The 27,169-nt window shown below is 38.1% G+C and overlaps 1 protein-coding gene across 1 annotated transcript in view; it reads right to left on the minus strand.

The window, feature by feature from the left end:
- Positions 1 to 9,320, minus strand: part of PDLIM5 (PDZ and LIM domain 5) — an 80,520-nt gene extending 71,200 nt beyond the window's left edge. The window contains exons 1-2 of the mRNA XM_015815688.2: positions 9,241 to 9,320; positions 2,141 to 2,266 (exon numbers count right to left, since the gene is read on the minus strand). Coding sequence (XP_015671174.2) covers positions 2,141 to 2,236 — 96 coding nt within the window. The 5' untranslated portion in view covers positions 2,237 to 2,266; positions 9,241 to 9,320. The remainder of the gene's footprint in view (positions 1 to 2,140; positions 2,267 to 9,240) is intronic.
- Between the last annotated feature and the right edge of the window lie 17,849 nt (positions 9,321 to 27,169).

The following is a 27,169-nucleotide window of genomic DNA, read 5'->3' on the forward strand; positions in this document are numbered from 1 at the left end:
AGTAAATGTTTAGCGAATCAAGCATTAATCAATGTATATTCTTAAAGCAAAAAGAACAAAAATATTAAAATAATATAATTCTAAATATGTTCAGAAATGAATTCCAAACATTATGTTTGGTACTAACATAATATATTTCATCTGTTTTCCAGATCTATTCATGATACAGGCAAAAAACATGAACAACCCAACTTTTCATATTCAGCATATCCACCAGATAGTTATGGATACTTATTGATAACAGACAGTACCAGTGATATGTATGATTTTTGCAACTGCTTAAAACTTTTGTGTTCTAGATTCCCTTCTTGGTGATCTAACAACTTTATCATGAGATACAGCATGTTCTGAACTGCAGGTTTTTTTGTAAACTTCTGAAAAAAGCTATAACTCAATGGTGAATGCATTTCAATAGATTTGTTCAATCTGTTGCTAGTTGTCTATATTTCCTTAAATAAAACAATGAGCTCATAAATTTCTTCTTTAACTAATAACAAGAGGACAATATAGCATCTTCTATTCTAAAGAAAGTATTTACAAAACACACAAAACTAGGCAATCTAGGACGCATTTAAATATCTTACTGACGTTTCTTTGAAGGTATTGACTCACTGAAAAAACATTTTTAATCTGTGACATTTTCTTTTTGCATTTCTTTCATATTTCCTTTGTCTGCGATAGCCACCTGCTTGCTCTCATAAGGTCAGGATGCTTTCCTCTGCGGCTGGACTATCATCACACACAATAAGGGCCCTTTTATAGATATAGTAACTTAAGCTTCCTTTTTACTGAAAGCATCAGGCTTTGCAGAAAGTAATGCAGTCGCTTGAAATAGCAACAGGAAACGCTTTCTGGCTAAAGGCGGCACAGAGCTGCCCTTTCCCAAGCAATAGCCACATTTCTTTGTCCCAAGCAATGTAGGATTTTCCCTAGTTAGTGACCAGCCCAGCCCAAATTAGGTCACAGTTTTCTTCCCTCAGCAGTCACTCTCCACCCATCTCCTTCAGATTGACATATGATATTCAGTGAAAGCAGCCTCTCCCAAAAACGTATGTATTGATAAAGGAGCTCAGGGCTGAAATGAGGTGTCCTTGGTGCTCTCTGAGCTTGGTTATTTTCTTGCAAACATTTCATTACCCAAACTAGGTGGCTTCATCAGAGCTAGTTCATCATCTAGCACAGATGCTATTATCTAGTTTGGGTAATGAAATATTTGCAAGAAAACAACCAAACTCAGAGAGCACAAAGACCCCTCTCTCACACACACACACACACACACATATATATACACTAAAAACCAAATTTAGCTAACAATGTCTGTGTCTGGATGTATTCTGTTTGTTGTTGTTAATTGCGAATAGATTCCACTAAATCATGGTGCGTTATAGAATTAATTATAGAATTAATTTTATAGAATTAATCACACTAGTTGTCACTAGGCCACAGACCTCAGTTTACCATTAATAGTTCAAACCAAAACTAGGCAAATCAAACAGATCTTAAACCCAGAATATGAACCAAGCCTCTTTTCTCTCAATGGAGGTCAACAGGAGATGAGCATGCTACTGAAATAAAATATTAAATAAGAAAAATTAGTTTAGTGCCCACTCCTGGCATATCCAGTAAGTCACTATTTCTGTTTAAAGTACAGCTAAATTCCAAAACTGCATACCTCATAGGAGGTATCATAGCAACCAACAAAAATATTGGTATTAAAATACTTATTTGCAAATGTTTTAGAGATAGTCAACTTTTACAACAGTTCATTCGGTGACCATTCAAAGTTACAACAGCACTAACAGAAATGACTTATCACCATTTTTCAACTTATGTCATTACAGTAAGCCCCTTGATCATGTGATCAAAATTTGTACGCTTGGCAACTGGTTCATATTTATGACGGTTACAATGTCCTGGGATCTTGTGATCGCCTTTAGGGACCTTCTGACGAGCAAAGTCAATGGGGAAGCCGGATTCTCTTAACAACTGCATTACTAACTTAACATCTGCAGTGATTCACTTAACAACTATCTTGCTTAGCAACAGAAATGTGGGGATCCATTGTAGTCGTAAGTCGAGGAATACCTGTATTGACACGATATTTCAGGTGATGCTTAAAAGGCTTTTTAAACATGCTTACCCGAGAGATAGTGAGAGGCATGTTGAAGTCCTTCCCACCTTGGAGCCTGAACCCCCAAGGAGCTGGACCCACAAGTGCAACACTGTAGTTATTCATGGTCTTCTGCAGTAATTCTCAGGGAACAATCTGTAAGAGACATTTGAAGATTCTGAATGCTAAAGATACAACCCAAATGCCCATAAGCAGCTCAGATGCTAATGTTCTGACTGGTTTCATGCACTGCACTCACCACAGTGGCTAACCCACCTTATGTCTTAATACAAGGCATATATAATCTAGGTAAATCACAAGCTTCCCTCAAAATGTATAATGGACAACCATGCAATCAGCTTTCATATATTTTCTTCCAGGAATCTTGAATGGGGAGAAAAGGGGGATGTGTTTTAATTATTTGTTGAATGTGCCATAATGACTGGATTCACACATCACGCTAGCCTGAACCCAAGAAAGCACAAATGTCGACTTAGCAGAAAGTATAATTCAAGCCAGTCTATTTTCTTTCTTCTAAGGAAGGAGATCTCTCTCTTCCTGTCTATTCTGGAATATACAAACAATTTGGATGCAGAATGACTGATCCTTCGCTTTTCATGATCTTTCAAACAAAAAATGGGCATTTTCAACCTTGCCCTGATTTTTGAGAACAGCTTCCTTTTTTACAGTCTCCATGCAAGCAAGAACACAGTAGCCAGTGAAATCATGAATAATATCTTAGTCAGAATTAGTGCTTCTCAGCTTTCAACTCATATGAAGTCTCTGAAGTTCCTTTTTCAGGTTATGAATTGCCCCTCCCCCCATACACACATAAATGTGCTAATGTTGCATTACTTGTATTATTATAGTGTCATTAAACAGCAGAAAATTGGGGATATAAAAAAACTTCAAACACGTTTGCATCTCAGAATTTAAAAATGCCCAGCCCTAATTTCACCAGCATTATTACCATCCACTTTTTTAATTTTTCATTGTTCTTCTTCTTGAGCAAAGTTGTTCTGAAAATAGATTTCAGGAATAAAATGCAGAATAAATTTAAGACATGCTTAGTTAGAATCGCTAAATATCCATAACTCTATCTCTATGAAAGATATTTCATTCTCTTATAAAGTGGAAATGCTTCATGTGGATGCATTATAAAAATGCCTGATGTTTGCCCAAAATAGGATGGGCTGAAAACCCAGCTGATAAAATTTTCTAGATATCATTTGTTCTCTCTCTGCAACTCTGATGTCACCCAGGATGAGAATTCCAACAATTCAAATTAGCTTCCATTGTGGCATGAAGGTCTATCCTTAATAAGGTTAAGTCATAGCTTATTATTATTATAGCTTAAGTCAGTGGTGGCGAACCTATGGCACGGGTGCCAGAGGCGGCACTCGGAGCCCTCTCTGTGGGCACGCACGCCATTGCCCCAGTCCTAGACCTTCAGCTGGGTTTTATAAAACCTTTTCGCTTTAGGCCTCCGCCGCCGTGTACAAAAAAAAAGGTTCAATCAATCAGTCAATTTCAACTTCTCGCAGGGAAAAAAAGGTCTTGCAAAGTTGGAATTGATTGATTGAACTTTTTAGTCCCACCCAGTCTGCTGTTACCACCGTAGCCATGCCCACCCAATGGGACACACCCACCCAATGGGACACACCCACCCGGCACCCGACAATGCATAAGTGGGTTTTGGGTTGCAGTTTGGGCACTCGGTCTCTAAAAGGTTTGCCATCACTGGCTTAAGTCATGGAAGAGACTGGACTGCCACTTGTCTGAAATGATATAGGGTCTCCTGTTGGAGCAGGGGGCTGGACTAGAAGACCTCCAAGATTGATTGATTGATTATTTAGCCATGGCTTGAGGACTGTGTCAGGACTTGGCCTAAACTATTTTGGTCATTGAACAATGAACCTGATAGGAAAGTGTTAACTCCACCTCTGCCTGCTAGAAGGCAGGGCTTAAAACTTCTTCCTCCTCCATGAGGAAATCTGCTCTTTTCATATGCAAATACTGACTTCAACAGAGTGTAATTTGGCCTTTTCTTTACTGAAACTCAATCTAAACACATCACAATTACAGATGGCAAGTGTCATTGTAATCTGATCTCTAGTTACGGGTATCTCCTTTCAATCCATTCTCTATGGAAAGCAGAATTAAGGTTGAGGGGAGAGGTCTGTTTTGGAAAGTAGAAAAGCTCTACTCTCTATCAGGAAGAGGTATAGTTAACTCTTTCCTTTTGGTTCATCTTTTGGTGATGGAGAATGACTGGGGTTTTTTTTTCCCTTGCATTAAGCCACAAACCATGATTTATGATCAAAACACACTATAACTTAGCTGAAGGCTCTCAGTGCAGACTAAAGAATAAGCAGTATGCCAAATAAGCTTTTTAGTCTTTCCAGCCTAACAGAATGTTGGAAATAAATTAAAAGAGGTTGGTTTCTATCTGTCTAGCTATCACAGAATAACTGTCCAAAAACCGAAGGGCCTAAATTTAGTATAGAGGGAAGTGCCAGCAAAAGAAAGCTGGAGTTCAAAAATAGGCCAAATAACATTACAGGGGCTGTGAAGGAACCTCTTATAAAATACTTTCTCGCAGTGCATAACTAGCAGAGCAGGCGTTGAACAGCCCCTCCAAATGTTGCTAACGGTTCCATTCTAAAGCACACTCACCCATACTAACACACTTGTAGTTTCCTTTCTATAGTTATGACCCATCTTGGACCATATGCAGCCTGCCTTCCAAATGTGCCTATGCAGAGGCAACCTGTTATTTCATGACAACAACAAAAATGCAGGAGCTTTTATAGCCATTGTTGGCAAAAGGGTTGGAAGTAATTCCAGGGAAGGTTGGTTTGCATGTTTTTTTCCTATCTTGTTTTTTCTTTCCAACTTAACATAATGTTAAAAAGAAATTATGGAAAGGGGCTCTTGATTCTGTCTAGACATTAGCAGGATAATTGTTGAAAAGAGAATAAAATAAGACCAAATCTGTGGTGAGGAAAGAAACCAGCAAAAGACTAAGTTTGAAAATGGGCCAGATTTGACTAGGAACTGTAGGGGGGGGGGAATCCAATCTCTCCATGTATCTCTGACACTCTCATTCTAAGACCCTTTGTGGCCATGTGACCACAGTAAAACTATTATGAAGGGGCTGGAAAGATTTCTATCTCATGTTTTCATTTTATAAATACAGGTGGTCCTCGACTTACAATCAATCATTTAGGGACCAAAGTTATAAGCTACCTGAAAAAGGAACTTATGACCTAGATCCAAAATTCTTACAGCCAGGTCCGCCCCAGAGTCACATGACCAGATTTCAAGTACTTGTAACATGGCCACATTTACGGCAGTTTGCACCAGTGTGAGGTGGCACAGTGGTTAGAATGCAATACTGCAGGCTACTTCTGCAGATTGCTGGCTGCCAGCAGTTTGAGTCTCACTGGTTCTAGGTTGACTCAGCCTTCCATCCTTCCGAGGTCAGTAAAATGAGGAGCCAGATTGTTGAGGGCAATATGCTATAAACCGCTTAGAGAGGGCTGTAAGTCTAAGTCAGGGGTCTTCAAACTTGGCCCTTTTATGACTTATGGACTTCAACTCCCAGAATTCCTCAGCCAGGCACGCTGGCTGAGGAATTCTGGGAGTTGAAGTCCATAAGTCATAAAAGAGAAAAGTTTGAAGACCCCTGGTCTAAGTGCTATTGCTATCCTGCAAGCATGATATTTTACAATGGTTTTGCCAAAAACTGGCACTTACTTCCCCACCATAGTGAACAATGGGTGTACTTAACAACCATAGTGTTTGTATTTACAACCACTAGGTTTACTTAACAACCACTGAAAAAAAAACATTATAAAATCAGGTCAGTCATGTGACTGAGCCATTTACAATTATCACAACTTACGACCGTAATGGGTAGGCTCTATTACGGTTATAATTCAAGGATTGCCTGTACTGTTGCTCTAAATCAGGGGTGTCAAACTGCCAGTCTGTGGCCGGATGTGTTACGTGGCCCACCCCAGCTCCAGCAAGGGGAAAAAGGTCACGAGACATCACGTGACACGGCGAGTTTGACACCCCTGTTCTAAGTCATGATAATAGGATATTAATGAATGTTAAGCTGAAACTGTAGTATCTATACTACAGAGAGATTGAGGTATAATATTGAGTAGAATGGCATGGGTCATCATCAATCCTTAATATTTAAGATACAATTACATTTATATCCATTCTGATTTTTTAATAATGTAACTATATTCAATTGTATTAAGTTTATCAAATGTATATACTGTATATGAACAAAGAGATACTTTCTTAAATGAAATTTTTTTCTTTTAAAAAAATATATTTATCTTTATGGATTTAATAACTGCTACCAATGGTGGAATAAGGATAAGCAATGATAAAATGTGTTACGTTTTTCAATTAATTAAAGCCTTCAAAGAAGTATTTGGCCTACCTCTTGCAATACAGTGCAGCAATTGATGCATGTCACTTACATCAGAGGTTCCCAACCTTTTGGGCACCAGGGACCAGTTACATGGAGAGAGGTTTTTCCATGGACTGGAGGGGGTGGTGGTTTTGTGTGCTACCTGCATCCTGTGGATGGAGCTTTCCTTGTTTGTGCGGACCGGTTGTTGGCATGCCATGGCCCAGTACTGGTCCACGGACTGGGGATTGAGGACCCCTGATTTACATAATACAAGGACATTAAGCAAGTGAAATATTTTTTTACAAGCAGCCAAGCTATAATTTTTAGAATGGAAAGATCTGGCTTTTCTCCTGGCCCAGATCTCAAATAAGTTACAATGCTATAATATTTTCTAGGTCGAAAATATGTGTCTCTTACATAGCTTTGCATATTTTATAACACTAAAAATAAAACCAGAGCAGAAATGGTTGTAAAGTCATTTAATACCTAAGATGGAAGGTCAATTAAGTAGTGTGGGTGAACCATAGTTTTTTGAAGAATATTTATTTTAGATGAATGTACAGTAGTTGGCAAATCAACAAAACTGGAAACCCTGCTTAGGACTGATCAGAATGCCAATTTAAAATCCAATTTTATTGTTAAATTTGTATGCCACTCAACTTGTAACAACTCTGCACAATCTTTTAGTATGATACATTTCTAAAGGTATTGTATCTCCAAGAGAAATATACTTGGACAAATGTTGTTGGTTTCTTTTTAAAATAAATAATACAATCTTGAACTAGCAACATTCTAGTGGCTGTTTGATATTTGATACCTCAGTCATAGAATCAAGAGAGAGCGTGTTTACACATCTGCTGAGTGGTACCTTGTCCAGTCCTAGTCTGTTGAACAAGCAACCATTTGCAACACAGTATTTGCAAATGTTAAGCCATAACCAATTGACCATCCAATAATTAGGATCATAATATTGGGTGAACCTGACAGATAGCTAGGAATGCAGGCAGAACTTCACAGGGATAGCAAGGCCTTTCAATCAATTCTTGGCCACAGTCTTTCAGAAGCCTGTCTGTTCCCTTTGTATGAATTAATGGATTGAAACACCGTCTTATTAATTAAGGCTAACTGATTTTGGATAACTTGTAATAAATGTTTGGAATAACATACGGAAATCACTAGGATTTATTGCACAAACACACTAGCATACAACTATTATAAACAGTCTATCTCAGTGCAAAAGTTACTTGGCATTAATGAAACACTTTTAAAAGTTTCTTGGAAAATGGAATATTTTTCTTCTAGCCTTAGATATCATTTGATGATTTTTAGCATGCAGGTCTGGGGGGGGGGGGGAAGCAGGGAGAATGGAGATAATCAAATATTAAATATCACTAGTGGTTCTTAAATCCATAATCCTGTCTATTCCAGGACATCGTGATAGCTTCCAAATGCTTATTCTCATTCCATTCACAAGCACATACTTAATATAGCACCTGAAAGTATTATTGAAAAACACTCATCAGAAATTTACTAAAAAAAAGCATAACTGCTTGAATGGCTTGCCTGTGGATCCTTTTATGAAATCTACATTTTCTTCATGATAAGAGCAATGGAAGAAATTGGTAGCTTCAACATGTGCAACTATGCACACGTAGCATATTCAAAAGTTGCATTTGTCTGCAGGCACTAATAGAAATCCCAGAGCGCCATTAAATCTTGGTAAACAGAAATCTCAAGAAATTTTCTTAATTGGTGCCAGGCATTGAAGGCCAACATATCACTAGCTACGAAGTTGGTGGATGGAATGCATCTAGGTTATTTGGCAGCTGCCAAAAAGTCATGAGCACAAAAAGCAAATAAAGCAAATTTCTCACACGTCTGCTTTACTTCATCGCCCTACTGCGAAAAAAAAAAATTGGCCCAGTTGATTTTATTTTATTTCCACTGTCTTTTAACATGCCCAGAGTTACTGATTTACTAAACAGGCAGTCGGGCCACTTAAGGAAAGTCCTGTTGATGAAATGACTTGGGGGCTGGGGAGGAAGGCAAGGAGAGAGAGTGAAAGAGATCCGGAAAAAAAAAGAAAAAGAAAAGCAGAAGTACAGCAACCTGAGCAAACTAATCTCGGGGTACCAAGCAATATTGACTTGTTGCCGCTTCTCAACTCTTAGATGAAAAGAAAGAGGAGGGGCGGGAATCGAAGAAGCGACACCTTACAGCAGCATTTAAAAGGCACGTCTGTTAAAAAGCAACGCCACGGGAGGGGCCAGCTCAAAAAGGGAAACGTTTCACCAAGGGACTCCACTGGGTGAAAAGCGTCCCTCTTTTAGCTCTGTCTGGTTCTGCCCAGGGCGCTGGGGTCGTAGTAGCAGCTCCCACCCGGTCCCCCGGCTCCCTTTCCGTCCCCAAACGCGGTGCAAATTTCAGCCGGCGCTTCGGAAAAGCACGAACGCCTCCACCCAGCCCTCCCATTCTGCAAGGTGCCGCAGAAGCGCCTCGCCTCCCTCGTCCCCATTGCGGACGCGCTGCTGCTGCTCCTCCTCCCAGGCGCGCAAAAGCCACCTTCGCCCTCGCCCCGTCCGTCCGTCCGCGCGCCCTTGATTTCCCGCGACCACCTCCCAAGAAAGCTTTCCCTCCAGCCTCGGGCGGCTGCCCTCCCTCCGTCCCTTCTCCGCAAAGCCCGTCCACCACTCACTTCCAAGGCGGAGGCTGGAGAGGCGCGCAAGACCGCAAGCGCTCCGACCGACCGGCGTGTGCGCGACAGAGGGCAAACTCCAAGCCGAAGCCCTCTCGCCCCGAGCTCTTGTTTGCACTTCCGCCCCTTTCTTGGCTCCTCCCCACTCGGGCTCAGGAGGGCCGGCGAGGTTGGCTCCAGCTGAGAGCGAGAGGAGGGAGGCGGGGGCAGCGGGCTACCTTCCGGCCCTGGCGTGCGCCTCGCTCTCATCCGAGCCTCGGGCGGCCGCAGCTTTGCCTCGGACCGCAATGGAGCCCTAAGACCAGAATTGCCGGCTTGAACGAGGACGGGGAAATAAAGACACCATTTAATGGGAAGGGTCTGAAAACCCTGCCCAAATTCAAGTGCGTTAACCACGTTTAACAGGCTGAAGTTTCCAACTTGGTGAATTTAGCAGCCGCCTGCTAAACTCCAACTCCAGCCGCCTCTTCAAATCGATTTCGAATTTATTTTATTCCAAGTGTGCATGAAAGCATACTCGATCGATGGAAAGATAGCTAGGTAGATGCGTGTTTGAGTACACACGTGCAACAGGGGACCTGCGTGTCATTGTTATTCTGGATTATTGCCATCTTTGCTGCCATCTAGTGGTCGTCTGGATTTTCTCAGGCGCAGCATTTCTTTGTTGCGGTTACCGCAGTAGACACAATTTTATTAGCTTTTTTTTCCCCTTGTAGATATTGCATTATCAGACCAACAAATATGAAACCAAGCTGAGAGAACACAAACCAATAATAAGATCCTAAGCTATATGCATTCTTCACTATTTGCTTATTACATTTAATATGAAGACTCTGGACTGTGTATAGTAAAAATACAAGCCAAAACAACAAAATAAAGTCCAGTGGAAAAAAATTGAACTACATCCCTTTGATCAATCAGTTTGGAAGCCACCATCTCCTTTAAAGGAAGCAGATTTATGCAATTCCCAGAATGTCTTTCTAGAGCAGAATTCTATTGACCTCCAAGGGTTGACAAGACTATGCATTATTATTATTATGCATAGTACTATTAGCTGAAGTAGTGTTTATTATTGGATTTTTATCCCACCTTTTTTACTTTATAAGTAACTCAAGGCAGCAAACCTATTTTTACTTCCTCCTCCTATCTCCCCCACAACAACCCTTTGAGGTGGATTGACCTGAGAGAGAGTGACTGGCCCAAGATCATCCAGCCGCCTTTCATGGCTAAGGCAGGACTAGAACTTACCATTTCCTGGTTTGTAGGCCAGCATTTGTTATTATCTTCATATAATAAATTTTGGGGGTCAATAACTTCATCTGAAATTTCATGAAGGGGATGATAAATGTCTATGGAGATTCTCAGTCATCCAGATCATGGTTGCCCCAAAGGTGCTTTTTCAACATGTAACTGGACTTACTTATTTTTCTTTAAAGACGTTTCGCTTCTCATCCAAGAAGCTTCTTCAGCTCTGGGGATGATTTTGCAAAGTAAGAGCTATTACAGAGACAATATTTTAGATTACAACTACCAATTTGCAATTGATGGTCAAAGATGAAGAATGAACAAGAATCTGGATCCAGCAAGACAGGACAAATCATCATTGCAAATCAGTTTAGGTAAAAATTGTCCATACTCCCTGTTTGATGCAACCTTCTATAGATGCAAGCCTGGTCCTGAATCTGCTGACAGAAGTTTTGTTTGAACCAGACTATATTGCCAGCCTTAAAAATAACTTCCTAACATGCTTGGTCACGTCTGCCTTCCTTAACCACCCACCATGACGTACAAATTCATCATCTCCTGGCCTGAATGAAATTAATTCAGTTGTCTGTAGCACAAAAAAGCCTTATTCTCTCTGCTTCCAAGGACATTAGTCTCTCACCACACAGGAATGAGCAGAAGCTATCTCGGCCTCCCTTTGTAATAAGATCTTTGCCTTCTTCTTTTATGATGTCCATTTAGTCCTCCCAGTTATGTCCTTGAAGATCAAACCAGAGTTCACAGAAAACATCTGTCTGGACATGCCTGACCTATAGTTGATTCATAGAGTACAGTGAAAACTCTGCTTAATTAAGGTTCTCAACTCTGTGCTGCAATTTGGACAACCACTAATAAAGAGTCAGAGAAACCTACTTCTTTGTTGCCATCTAGAGTTTTGCAGTTCTAATAACCCTAACTTGGTGATCAACAGAACCTACAATTTTGTTTTGTCTTAATTTATTACTATGACTGCTCATTTATTTTTTTCTATCTACATGATATTCCAGTTGATATTCCAGTTGCAGCCTATTACTGTTATGATTATTTTACCCCTTGTATACAAAATATCTCTGAAGGCCAGATATAGTGTTGTTCACACAGTAAACTAAGCTGTAATGTGGTTTGCTTGCTCAGTGGGTTGTGTGAACTCAGCCTAAGCAATTATTCATGGCTAACCGTATTTCCATTATGGTTTAATTATTGGACTACAGATAGACCAGTCATGGTTTATTGCCATGGTTGCTTACCATGTTTTTCTCTTTCCCAATATATTTATGTTTGTGTAGTGTCATACACATCTACATAACAATAGCTCAGAGCAAAACCTTATATTGTTCTGTTCTGAGCTCAAAAGAAAATGGAAAAAAAGAGAGAGAGAAACTGCACTTTGCATGTCCACTGAAAAAATCTCAAGCTAGCATCATTATTCACAGGCTGTGTGAAGTCAATCCACACAATTTTTGTTTGTTTGCTTAGCAAATTTATATAGCTGCCTATCTCACAAAAAGTTACTTTGGGTGGCCGCCAAGCACCCAAAATATTTTTAAGTGGACTTATTGTGTTTTGTGCACAATATTCATGACAATCAGAGAAACAAGTTAAAATATATCTAGCGTTTGTGAATTTTGAACCCACAACTAGATGATGATTCCCAACATGGATCTATGTGCAGCAAGAAAGAAATAGCATTATTTTACCATCAGACTTTCCAAAACTGAAGCCAAATGACTTTTTAATTGTTTCACCTTGACAACAAGGCTGGGTGTACACAATCTTCTGTTTCACTTCTAAAGGGCAAGACTAGTCATCACAATTCAGGAGTGATTGTTTGTTATATCCTGTTGCTGCATACCATGACACCAGTCAATAAATATTTAAATACAGTATCGACCCTACATACAATAATATAATACACACATATAGTCAGATACCTGTTAGGTTTGGTGCTATGCAAAAAGAGAAAGAGAGAGAGAGAAACACTCATCGAATTACTATTTTCCCCTAGGAGAAAAGAAAATATTAGCATGCTATAGCATGGCAGCTAATGAATTTAATGATTTATAGTGATATAAATTAATGGTATATCTTGCCAGCTCAGCCACAATAAGTGCCTTACAGAGACAGAAAATGCATTATGGTTGAGATCTGGCAGTAGTTACAGGTTATAGATTAATAGTATTGATAATCATTTTGTATGTAATGAAATTTGTAATTTTGTATGTATGTATGTTTTTATATAATGTAAAGTCTCCTTCAATTCAGGCTCAACTCTTGATAATGTCATGAATGTGTCCATATAGTTTTCTTTGCAATTATACGGAAAAGATTTGCTATTGTCTTATTCTCATTTTTGTTACTTAATAGTATTATCTAGACCAGGAGTCCACAACCCCCAGTCCTTGGACCAGTACTGGGCTGCAGCATGCCAGCAACCAGTCCGCACAAACAAGCAAAGCCCCATCCGCGAGATGCAGGCAGCACACAAACCATGCACTCTCGGGTCCAGGGAAAAACCTCTCTCCACGAAACCAGTCCCTAGTTGGGAATCTCTGATCTAGACAACAGTGATCTTTAAGTACTAACTTAGATTGTCAAGATTAGCCATAGCTGACTAAAATCTTTAATCCCCTTTTAAAACTGCTTATCTGTATGGTTGGTTGCAGTGCTGATTCAAAGGGTACGTTTTTTCCTATTTCCTATTGTACTGTATTATGATAATTTTCGCCACCAATCTATAAGAGTGCTACATGACACCTAGACCAAAACAACAAATCATGTTAAACTTAATTCCAAAAAAAGATTAAGGCACCTTCTGCATAGGTTTGGTCTCTGAAGCAGTGTTTCTCAACCTTGGCAATTTGAAGACAGGTTGACTTCAGTTTCCAGAATATCCTAGCCAGTAATGCTGAGAAACACTTTTAGAGTATCAGCAGCATTTTTTCCCAGCTCTCAATGGTCCTTTGGTCTCCTTACCTTCTCCCTTGAACTGACCAGAGCTGTTTCCAAATTGGTCAATAGTGGAGAGCTAAACAAGGAAGTTAGCAGCCCCGTACTCCATTCTCATCAGGTTTGCCTTTGTTGCAAGAAGAAAATAGAAACATCAAACCAAGAGTTTGTTCTGCGGGAGCTCACAAAAGTCATCACTCAGAACAGCAAGAAAGCAATGAGGGAACAGTGGGAGGGCATCACTGAAATTCAAAATGAGAAAGACAATCCCAGGAGGTGAGAAGTGGAAAGATTTTCAGAGTCACAAGCTGGTGGGGAAGAGCGGAGGCAAGTAGAAATGGCAACGGTGCTTATGATGTGGCTGAATTAAAGCAGAAAGGAAGTCTCTGCTCAAAAACAAAAAGTTCAGCCCTAGAACAGCATGTCTATCACTGGTACATGTCAGACTCATAAAGCAGGGAAACTTGACACAGAAATGTCAAGACTGACCACTGACATTCACTGCTAGGAATCGGTGAACTGAAAAGGAATCAAATGGAATGGATACTACCCAGCAGAGAACCATTGTACCTTTGGCTGTAGATAAGAAAATCATATAAGAAATGAGTTAGCCATCATCATCATCAAAAGATTGCTACAGTCAGTGCTCAGATAGAGTCTATCCAAGTGACAGGATCAGGCTCAATCTGAAATGAAAGCCTTCCAAAAGATGCTTTTCAATATTACCGAGATCTAAGTCTATGTTCCAAACACATACAGTAGAAGAAAAATCTGAAATTAAATAGTTCCAGCCCAATTTGAAATTCTGGACAAAAATTATAATCATCTCTTTGTGGAAGGAGATTTTAGGACAGGTTGTTTTCTTCTGATCTTAGGACATTGTCTTCAGATACTGATCTCACAATAACTTCATTGATCAAAATGAGCAGTTGGCTGTTGATCATTTGGTCTCATTTCTCAAGATCTCCATGCCCATCTTTCATGCAGTAGTACTGGTCGGGAATGGAATGTCTTCCTGTTCATTCTGGTATTATGTTTGTAAATGAACAGATCATTCTAGCAAAACATTGCCATTAATTTGATTCTTAACTATCTAGTAAACAATAACTCTGAACATACTCAGAGATAGTTGTTTGCTTCAACACAGTAATGATCTTAGATTTGGTCAAATTCTTATTACCTTCCACATTTTGTTTTACAATAATCTATTCCAGTAAAGAATTCAGAACTGCAATTCATGATATTGTATATTTCAGTAAAAGACAGGCAGCTGTAAATATTGCTCTAGCTACTTGACAATTGCATTTATCTCACATAATAGTTCAATAAATGCTAAAAAATTTATCATTCCAACTTCAACTACATATGAAAACTAACAAAACTAAAATCTGTTTCAGAATAGGCAACAGCACACTACACTACAAATGTCTGATGGGACAACAAAAAATGCAAGGCAGTTCCCAAAAGACATTTATTTTGGATTTAAATTAAGGTCTTGGACTGCATAGACTGCAACAAATTGCGGATGCTTCTTAAAGTACACCTCTGCACCTCTGCTGATCAGAAAGCAAACAAAAATGGCTAATTTATTAGTTCATAATTGTGAAAAGAATGCATGAAAGTTGTATGTAGTATCCCAATCTATTTAATTTATATGCAGAACATATCATGAGAAATGGTGGAACAGAAAAAATAGAAGCTGGAATTAAAATTGCTGAGAGAAACAACAACCACAACAATATGCTGATCATATTACTTTGATGGCTGCAAGTAATGAAAATGTTGTTGAAGATAAAAAAAAAACCTCAAGGATTATGTCAATAGTAGTAACCTCGGAGTCCTGCGGACAATCACTTAAATATGAGCCAGCAGTGTGCTGCAGCTGCCAAAAAGGCCAACACAGTGCTAGGCTACATTAACAGATGGATAGATTCAAGATCACGTGAAGTATTAATACCACTTTACAATGCCTTGGTAAGGCCACACTTGGAATACTGCATCCAGTTTTGGTCACCACGATGTAAAAAAGATGTTGAGACTCTAGAAAGAGTACAGAGAAGAGCAACAAAGATCAGGGGACTGGAGGCTAAAGCATATAAGGAACGGCTGCTGGAATTGGGTATGTCTAATTTAACAAAGAGAAGGATGAGGGGGGACATGATAGCAGTATTCCAATATCTCAGGGGCTGCCACAAAGAAGAGGGAGTCAAGCTATTTTCCTAAGGCGCCTGAAGACAGAACAAGAAGCAACGGGTGGAAACTAAGCAAAGAGAGAAGCAACCTAGAACTAAGGAGAAACTTCCTGACAGTTAGAACAATTAACTAGTGGAACAACCTGCCTCCAGAAGCGGTGAATGCTTCAACACTGGAAGTTTTTAAGAAGAGACTGGACAGCCATTTGTCTGAAATGGTATAGGGTTTACTGCCTGAGCAGGGGGTTGGACTAGATGACCTCCAAGGCCCCTTCCAACTTTATTATTATTATTATTATTATTATTATTATTATTATTATTATTATTATTATTATTATTATTATTATTATTATTATTATTATTGTTGTTATTGTTGTTGTTGTTGTTGTTGTTGTTGTTGTTGCTGTTGCTGTTGTTATTGTTGTTATTGTTGTAAATACCAACATATTGAAAATCAGTGAAAGAAGTAATAGGCTGTATCTTCTTACATTTAACCCTTCACAGGGATATAATTTTTTCATCAGGTCATGAAAAAAAAGTAGCCAGACAACTAAATAACATGTTTCCATAGAATCAAAATCATATGGCAAGAGAAGATCATGTTCATTTCAAAGAAGTCACTGCCACAAAGCAATCTGTCATCCTGACTCATTAGAATGATTAGAGTTCAAACTGTTCAGTCCAAACCTTGCACAGCTACATTGTGAAAGATGTTTATGAAATATATCATTGGGTTACTATTTAGTACAGATATGTTTCTGTTTATTGCATTTCATTTAGCCACGTAGGAGCAATAATGGCACAGGGGTTAGAAGGCAGTATTGCAGACTAACTCGGCCCACTGCCAGGAGTTTGATCCTTACCTGCTCAAGGTTGACTCAGCCTTCCATCCTTCCGAGGCTGGTAAAATGAGAGCCCAGATTGTTGAGGACAATATGCCAACTCTGTAAACTGATTAGAGAGGGCTGTAAAGCATCATGAAGCAGTATATGTCTAAGTGCTATTGCTATATTGCAAAAACATTTAAGGTGATACATTAAAAAGGTTAATTGTTGTTGGCTTTACCTGTTAACTGATTTTTTTTTAACAGTAAATAGATAGTAGGTCAAATTAGTTAGGTGGAAAATCCATAATCCTTAAGAAAACTTTTTCTACAGTCTAAAGCCCATGATATGCATGGCACATATCTTTTCCCACTCCTGCCCCTTACCAACAATCCAGACACATGCAGTATTTTGGCTGTGTCATATTTTCGATTAGGACAACGTGCATTGTCAAAGAAGAATGCAGTGCAGTGGCCTCGTGGTTAATTTTATGTTTTCCTTAACCAAGCAACTCCTACTTTAAGCCATTCTACGAGATTTCCTGAAAATTAGGAAAAGAATGGGCTAATATAGTTCATCTGCCTGCACAAGCATAAAAATGAAGTACTGCACTAGATTTATTACACTTTCCCAGCAAAATCTTTAGAGCAGACAATTACTTTTTTTCTTCTGCAGCCATCAATTCATGTAGAGATCAGAAACTACTTTAATCACTGCGCAGAATGCAATGTGGTTCATAAAGTAAAAACCTAATTCATTTTCCGACATTAAGCTATTCGTAGCAAAGTGAATTGAAACCTCCAGATGAGAAATCAGCTCTGGGGAAAAGCTGGAGGAAGTATCTCAGGAAGGTTAAGGCTGAAACTAATTGTTAAGGCTACCTGAACAATACAAAGGCCTTTTGAGCAGTAGAGCTAGACTAAATAAGTTACTGCCTAATGGTATTTTTCTGCTCATATGCAGTCTGGTATAAGAATGTACATACACACACAATATGCCTCTCTGTAAGGTTTACAATACTTATGGCTGTTGAACTTAGTAACATGAAAGGAGATGAGAAGGGCCAAAATCTACTTTCCCACAATAAATAAAAGTCCAGCTGACAAGAATAGCTGGGAAGAGAAATGTTTAACATACATAGTTAAGCTGCATTGACACCCCAGTCTTAAACAGAACATAAATACCAAGATTAGATCAGTTTCCCCAGCTAGACAATTCATCAAAACACTCATTAACTTGGTGGATAAATACCATGTTTACAGTAAAATGGATCTGTTCACTGTCAGCATAAAATGAAACCTGCATCAGACCAATATTTCTGGCTCATAGACAGTGCATATAACATCCCAGATTGCAGCAATGATTAAAACAGTCCAAGTCTTGATTAACTGCAGCTAAGAGCTCCGGCAGATTCTTCCAGGTGAATTGAAAATCCCGAATGCAGAATGGGGAGTTTATTCTCCTGGGCCAGCATGAAAGAGATAACAAAAATTATAGCTTGGGACTAATGGGAAGTAATGAAGATGGTTATAATCCCTTTGAAATAATCAACTTGTCTCTAAGGAAAAAGCTTGGAAGATTCTTGCGTGCATCACATCCTATCAAATGCCACCAAGAGATTCAAGTATAAGAAGAGATTTGATAGCAAACTGCATTCATATGTTCAGAAGGAGGTAATTTGATGGGTTTCACCATACCATGGAAGGAATGTTTATACTTACAATCCCTCTCACACGCATGCAACCGATCATTAACATACATTTGGAGACATTTTACCCTACTATATTTATTTTAGACATATATTGTCTCCCCATTTAACATTACGTGACCACCAAAAATACCCCAAATGTGATGATAATATAATAAGTGTGGTAGAAAGTGAAGTGGAGATGCCTCTTCTTTTTCTTACATAGAAGGAAAGAAAATGAAACATGAACCTCTAAAGAATATTGAGCAGAAAACACCAAAGCTGTAATGAATCACAGAGTTTGAAGGGGTCATTCAGACCATCTAATTTACCTCCTATTTACAGCAAGAAACCAAATGAAAGCATCCACAGAGGGGGCAATATAGGTTCTATTTGAATGCATCCAATGAAGAGAAACGTATCATTTTTCAGGATAATTGGTCTTGCTGTTAGGAAGTAAATTTCCCCCTCAAGATTTAAATAGAATCTATCTTTTTCTAGCTACTCCTTTTTCTTTATGTAAACATATATGCCCTCCAAATATGTTGACTTAATTCTTAAAATTCTCAGCAACAACTATAGTAGTTGAAGAATTTTGGGAATTATAGTCTACCTATCCAGAAGTTAGCCAGATGGCTTTGTTGTTATGCAATTTTTACCAGAGGTTGTGCATCAATGATTAGTCATTTTAATAGACTGAATACACCACTGATTATTGTAAAAGCACATGATCTTTGCAAAGCTATTTGGTATATGCTACTGAGATTTATCTCTATTATTATTATTTGTTTATTGAATTTGTATACTTCCTGCTTCACAATGATTCTGGGCAATTCACGAATAAAAATACTATAACATTGAGCCAGAATAAGAATAAACGATGGTAAAATGTCATTCAATGCCACTACTATGTCCTTCATGAGCCCTTGCATCATTAAAGAAGATTTTATCTTGACAAAAAGTTGACATTGTTCAGGTTTTTTTTTCTTTTTCTTTCATGTTTTCATTTTTGGCATCAAATCTTAGATGTATAATTATCTCAGATTTCTGAGTAGACTTACCCTCTAGAGTCAAGCAATTATAGAAATAATACTACAGATATTGTTGAATAATGAGGAACATGTTTCACCCCCAGGTCAGCCCAACAAAGTCATAGTAATCTGGAAGGCTAGATTTTACTTTCTGGAGTTTCTTCAAATATATGAATAAGAAATGAAAAACAGAATTTTCTTTTATTTTTAAGAAAGAAACGTAGAGAAAAAAAAAGAAGCAACGAGATTGCTTGCAAACCTAAGCGAAAGTATTCCCCTTTTCTTCTTTTTCTTTCATGTTTTCATTTTTGGCTTCACATATAAGTCATTTCAGACTTATTTCAGATTTCGGGGTAGATTTAAGTCCTCCAGAGACAATAAATTATATAAATAATAATAAAGAGATTGTTGAATAATGAGAAACATGTTTCATTCTCCCCCCCCCCCAATAAGCTTAACAAAGTCATACTAACTTTGCAGGCCTAGATTTTACTTGCTGGAGTTTCTTTTGATCTATAAATGAGAAATGAAAACATGATTATTATTTTTTAAAAAAGAAAGAAACTTAGAGAGAAGCTTAGAGATTGCATGCAAGCCTATGGAGAAGTGTAGATAAAAAGCAGCAAATGAATAGACTGATTTTGTCTAATGTCAGATGCGGAGGTGGGCAAAGTCTCCCATGTACTGTAGGATGGAGTTAGAAAGTGGAGGAAACGAAAGGGCACAGTTAATACCAATAAAAGAAAAGATCAGGAGACGATTGCCAGCGTAGATGAAGCTTGCACAACTGCATAGGAAGAAGTTCTAGGATTAAAGGGAATGCCTGCAAGCCCAGAATTGTAATTTGTAATGTGATGAAAGAGGGAAAATGTTAAATACATTCCCAGAGGAGGGGGTTAATTATATTTAATTTCAACTAAGCTTAAAATTTAAACTTCTACTTCAACTCTGCCCACTTGCTGGAGTTTGATCTTGATGGGCTTGAGGTTGACTCAGTCTTCCACTCTTTCGAGGTCAGTAAAATGAGGACCCAGATGGTTGGGGGCAATAGGCTGACTCTGTAAACTGCTTAGGGAGTGCTATAAAGTACTATGAAGCAGTATATAAGTCTAAGTGCTATTGCTATTTCAGTTAGCCAAGTCCTATTCAATGACAAATGAAAGAATGCAGAGGCACTCTGGATATAGTATATGATAGAATTCTTTTTTTCCATTCAATCATTTTGGCTTCTCAGATACATTTATATAAATGAGGTTTTTTTTAACTTCCATGGTCTATCACCTGACAGAATAGCAAGACAGAATACAGGTAATCCTTGACTAACAACAGTTCATTTAGTGACCATTTGAAGTTACAACCACACTGAAAAAAGTGACTTATGAACATTTTTCACACTTACAACCATTGCAGCATCCCCATGGTCATGTGATCAAAATTCAGATGCTTGGTAACTGACTCACATTTATGACAGTCACAGTGTCCTAGAGTCATGTGATCACCTTTTGCGACCTTCTGACAAGCAAAGTCAATGGGGAAGCCAGATTCACTTAACCAACTGGGTTACTAACTTAACAACTTCAGTGATTCACTTAGCAACCGGGGCAGGAAAGATAATAAAATGGAGCAAAATTCACTTAACAAATGTCTCACTTAATAACCAAAATTTTGGGCTCAATTGAGGTCATAAGTCGAAGACTATCTGTATTCATTTGTAATTCCAGAGTGTAACCCAAGGTTACCTGGAAGAGATTGGTTATTTGATTTGAATTAAATGTAAAGAGCTAGATGAAAAATCACTACCTGAGCATACATTTTAAAAAGACAGAGGTATGAATCTGCAAAGATGTAGGTAATGGCTAATTGTAAATCTTAACTACTTCAAAATGAAAGGTTTTCTCTTTTAATCAATGAAGCAAAAAGTTAAGGTGAAAAGATCACTGGAAGTATAGTATATAGGAAAGTACAGTACAGTACAGTATAGTGTAGTATGTTTCACTGCACAGTCAGCCAGATGTTTAGACTGGATTTGGCATTTTTATCCACCTATCAAATCCTTCTCAATGGAGTAGGCTGATATGGAAGTTTGATGATGTTAAAGGTATCATCACAGGATGTAAGCAGTTCTGAATAAAGCTGCCTTTTGCAATTTACTGATAATGATTTTGTCAATAATATAAGATATAATAACATAACGTAATGTAACGTAACATAACATAACATAACAACATAACATTATGTAATGTATCAATCAGAATAAAGCTGGAAGGGACCTTGGAGGTTTTCTAGTCCAACCCCCTGCTCAAGCAGGAGAGCTATACCATTTCAGACAAGTGATTGTCTAGTCTTTTCTTTAAAACCTCCAGTGATGGAGTACCCACAACTTCTGGAGTCAAGCTGTTACACTGGTTAATTGTCCTCACTGTTAGGAAGTTTCTCCTTTATTCCAGGTTGCTTCTCTCCTTGATTAGTTTCCATCCATTGTTTCTTGTCCTGCCTTCAGGTGCTTTGGTAAATAAACTGGCCTCTGAAATACTGGAATACTGCCATCATGTCACCCCTAGTCCTTTTCTCTACACTAGCCAAACCCAAATCCTGCAAACCCAAATCTTCATATGTTTTAGTCTCCAGGCCTTTAATCATCTTATTTGTTCTTCTTTGCACTTTTTCCCAAAGTCTCAACATCTTTTTTGTAATGTGGTGACCAAAACTGGATGCAATATTCCAGGTGTGGCTTTACTAAGGCTTCATAAAGTGGTACTAATACTTCATGTGATTTTGATTCTATGCCTCTCTTGTATTAGCTTTTTTGGCAGCTGCCGCACACTACTGACTTAAATTTAATTGATCATCCACTAGGACTCCAAAGTCCCTTTCACAGTTACTGTTTTGGAGCCATATATATATATAATATAATATATTATTATATGCACTATTAAAAAGCAATATTTAACTTTTGAATGAAAGAAGACAATGGTAAATGACATCAGCAATGTTGCCAAGAATCAGCATAGGCTTGTCCATGAGTTCATCAGATACCAGAAGTCCAGGAAGATTTGATGGCATCCCCACCCAAAAAGTCTTTTGGAGCATCTTGTAAATCTTCTAACTCTGAAAGGATCATAGAGAAATTACATCGAAGAAAGCAAAAATCATTCTTGATTACTGATGACAAATATCACTCTCTCCCAGTCACTTTCTCCCAGCCCTAGGAAGGAGGCAATAGCAAACCACTTCCGAAAACATTTTGAATAAAACTGCAGGGATCAGTCCAGGCAGTCATCAGGAGTCAATAATAATTCAAAGGCACTAAAATAAACAGCATCAAAACAATAAAATGTGATACATGATTCCCCCCCCTTCTTCTGTGAGGCATAAAATTTCTGGGGGGTTAGCTGAGTTTGGATTTACCATCCTCTTCCACTAACTATGGGGTAGTTGCTATGGGAATTCAAGTATTTCCAAGTGGATTATTGGATTGATGTTGAACTGAATAGAAGGTTTTACCATGACATTTATCTTGTCAAACAGAAATATTACACTGGATCAAAAAAATTAACTCTTAAATGTGGGAGAGAGATCCTCCCAGGGTGAAAGATAACTTAGCATACAACCTTTATAAGTTTGTTTATTGGATTTATAGAACCAAACAACTTAAACAATGTATTTGTGGTCTGTGTTACAGTTACTGATGTTGTATACGCTGCATATTTTGTTATTTGTTTCATAACAGTAATGGGAAATTTTGGAATTAGAGAAGCACCTTTGTGTCTCTGTGTGTGTGGGGGGGAGAGAGAGAGAGAAAGAGAGAGAGAGAGAGAGAGAGAGAGGTGTTCTTGTTGTTCTGAAGACCACACTAGGGGGAAAAAACTTCATTTTGTTATTAAAAAATTTACAACATTCTCTTACAAGGTTATAGATTCTACAGTATAAGAAAACTGCCCAATTTGCCATTCCCAGATGTGTTAGAACTGCAAATCAAACAAACACAAGAAGCCATAATGGCTGACAAGGCCCTTTGTTGGTTTAGCAGCAACAGACAAACATTTGGAAAATAAGATGAGATGATCTCATAATATACCATAACTAAAACTTGGGACTATCATGCACCTAGAAATTATAGAGAGCACTGTAGATGGTAGGATTTTGGATCTGGCCTGTCTTGCCATTTTCAGTTTCTTCTATCTAGCTTGTCTATGTTTTATTAGCAGGAAAAAAACAACACCACCAAACTAAAATGAAAAGCTGCCTGATTTATTCCTCTGAAAATGCCCAGAGAAGTCATACTCTTGAGTGAGAAAATCTGGAACTTGTCTGCCCTTTCTCTCTTTTTAAGCTCTAAATTTAAAAACTGGCACACACTCATTCACATTCTGCCCTCAGCTCTGTCAGCTGGATACCCCCAATAGCAATCATTTATGTGCTTCTATCTGGAGGACATTTGTCATCCCTTCCTGTTCCAGTAGATGCTTGCACAGGAACAATCCAGGGCTCAAATGAGCCTAGTTAAAATTTATGTTCTGTTTTTAAGGCCTGTTTGTTTGTTCCCTGAAACTAGGTAGCTAATTTAAGTAGAATGAGAGTTACCCGTTACCTGTTTTCAACATGAAATCAGTCAACCTCATAGTAGGAGTGATGTCATTCTTTCTGGTTTGATAAATGGCTGGTCAATGATCTCAGGAATGAGTGGCATTCTAACAGGCTCCTATGGAGGAGGGCTATGTGTGCTATTAATATGTCCTACTTTGGTTCCACGGAACATACTATACTGGCTCTTTTGCTGAGGTCCTATTTTCTCTTTTCATTACACTGGGGGGGGGGAGGGATAGATTTTAGATCCTGAGACAGGCAAAAGAAACCACCCTGTTTGAAAAATAAATTTAACATGAGACTTTTAGGTTTGTAGGGCAGGATTGTGCTTATACCTAATAGCAGTTTTTCAAGAATGTTCAGAATATAAGTGAATAGAAATTGTTTGGGCTTTTTTAATTAAAAAAGCCACTTATTCTTAGATATCTTGAGTGTGGGAGGGTTGCTTCATTTTACTTCCGCTATTTATTCTGAATTTGGGTTTGAGGTTCAGTTTTACAATGGAGCAACTGCTTGATTTATTGATTTATCAATCCTTTGAAAGTGATTACTTGTGTTGGTTCTGAGCAAGTCCACAATGAAGGTTTCCTAATCTCACCAGGTAGTGTTTCTCCCATCTCAGGTGTGAAGGATTTGTTGAGCAACTTTAAACAACTACCAAGTGCCTTCTTCCCAACTGTCCTTTTCTTTCCAAAAACTTTTGGAATTATATCTTCAGATGTTTTTTTTAAGCTGATACTAATAAATCTATATCTACTTCCTTTTATGTTCTTGGGAGAAATAATGCTTAAGGACAATAGTACATAATGAGCTGTGAACAAAAAGAAGATTTTTGTTTAATTTAAGAATGAGATCATGTAAAGCAGGGGTGACCAATCTTGGTAACTTTAAGATTTGTAGACTTCAATTTCCAGAATTCTCCAGCCAGCATGAGGAATTCCGGGAATTGAAGGCCTCAAGTCTTAAAGTTGCCAAGGTTGGACACCCCTGATATAAGCTAAATACTTTCTCACTTCCTATCCTAGAAGTGCAGGGAAAGCAGTGATGGACTCCACTCATCAAGACTTGATAGATCTGAAGGCAAATATCAGACAGATTCTTCCTCCACTAACTCGTCTTTTCCAATACTACTTGCAGAAGATCATTTCTGATCACATAAGATCAAAGTTTTAGCTTTGAACTTCTGTGAATATTCAGAGGAGCAAACTCCAAAATATGTTAATACCATGCATTTATTTTTATTGTCTCTTTTCTTTTACTTGTCATTGTCCAATCTCACATTAAGCACTGTTGCCAAATCTGCCTTGCTTATTACGCACTTAGGAGAGGAAAAAGTAATAAAAATATTGCTTCCTTGATTATTAATGGGTATTAATATCACAAGTGCTATATTTATTCTTCCTGCTAGAGAGTTTCTTTGAGAGGTAGACATGCAGAAAAAAAAAAAAAAGGTCTGCATGCTCATTAGAATCCTGCACAATAATTTCAAAGGTTAAAAGGAAGTTTATATAATTTATATTGTCTGCGAATGCCTTACCAACTTAAATGAATGTGGACATACTGTGCCAAAATATTAAAGAGAGAACTTTTTCAGAAGGTTCATAATCTAGGCCAGGAAACTCAACAGTTCTGGGAAAGACTATGCTGGTATTATGAAATCATTAAAATCTCTTCAATTTGTCCACCAAACCGATAATTTCCTAAATCCTTACCAAGGGATCCTAATGCATTTTTCCTAAACAAAGCAGAATAAAATCATCCTTAATAGAAAGATTGATTGAACCCAAAACATATCTAGAATCCTAAATGCTTTTCAAGGTATCTAGCCATACTTCAGGGACTCGTATTTATCCAATGATAGATGAGGTTTCAACCAGAGTGGACTGTGTTTTTTTTCCTTTAAGATAGAAATGCCAAACCAAATATTTCTCTTGTAGCTTCATACTTGCTATGGACTTTTGCAGTTTCCATCCCAAATGACTAAATGAAGCTGTTTTCTGATTCTGGATATTTTGGGATTGAATATTGTACTTCTCTTTACAATATTTACAATAAAATAATTCTCTTTAAAATCTCTTTCTACTAACATCTTTGCCTTATTTTTCATTGAATGTCACTTAATTTATTTATTTAATTTTTTTTTTTGAGTCTATGGGCTGTGATGGAAGCATGATACAGGTATATGTAAAAAGGAAAGTATGAGTACTAAAACATTTTAATACTCAGGGAGTTAGAGTCACAAGACATCCACAGCTTGTCAGGCAGGGAAAGAGTGAATTAAAATTTTTAAAATTTTAACATTTTAACATTTAAAATTCAATGTTCTTTACTGCTGACCTTTCCTCAGAAAAAAATTAGTTATATTGGGTTAGGTATATCTAACTCAATATAAAAGCTCCCTTTTTATGACCCTGTAATCCCTTAATTCAAGGTAGAGTCAGGGGACACAAGATGGAGCTAAGTGTTTACTGGCTGGATGCCCTTCCTGATGCCACACGGAGTTTGCAGCAGATATTTTTTCTTTGCGCTCAGTTAGAGAAACATCTACTCTGCCTAGAATTGAACTCTCAACCTTCCAAGTGGAAAGAGAGCGTCTCCACCATTAGGCCAACACGTCACTCTATGTAATGCAATATGATTGTTTAAAATTAAAAATAGTAGCATCACTGTGAGATTAGAAACATTGGAAGCCAATCCTTATCAACAGCAGATAGTATGTGTGGAAAGAGGGAGGTCATCACATTATTTATGTTGTCTTACGTATGGAGTTTTTGTGAACTTGGAGGGAATTTTTACACGCTGCCTTCTGAATCTTCCTTTACTTATATCCATTCAGAGCCATCGTTATATTTTTGTTTATTCCTTGTTTTGGCCACTGAACTGAATAGAACATCACTGCAGTAGCCACATTCCATCATTTGCTTTGATTTGGCATGGGTAAGATTAATAATAGGACTAAAAGGATTAGGCCAAGTCTAGTCCACGGTCATGTTTTCACAGGAGCCAAGTGCCTTTTTGTTAAGCCTTCAAAAAGGATATGGAGTCTATACACGTCTCTTGCTATATGTATGAAGGAATATGGGTTTGATTTGGAGAAGAGGGGAGGAAATGCCAAGCCATTACAGAAAAGAGATCTGAGTCCTGGAAAAGTCAAAAGCATGAAAAAAATCCTCTAAGCAACTCTGTCTTGATTGTCAATATAAATTGAACTCAACAAGGGCTGTGCCAGAATTTCAAGATTCTTTTATAGTACCCTATTCAATATTTCAAGATTCTTTTATAGTACCCTATTTCAGTGGTGGGATTCAAATATGTGAACAACCAGTTCTTTCTGTGGATGCAGCTTCTGGAAGTCCGTTCTGGGCTTGGCAACAAAAAATTAGCTATAGTTTCTGCCGA

This window comes from Protobothrops mucrosquamatus, unplaced genomic scaffold (genome assembly GCF_001527695.2).
Source record: "Protobothrops mucrosquamatus isolate PMUCROS unplaced genomic scaffold, P.Mucros_1.0 scaffold367, whole genome shotgun sequence".
Classification (NCBI taxonomy): domain Eukaryota; kingdom Metazoa; phylum Chordata; class Lepidosauria; order Squamata; family Viperidae; genus Protobothrops; species Protobothrops mucrosquamatus.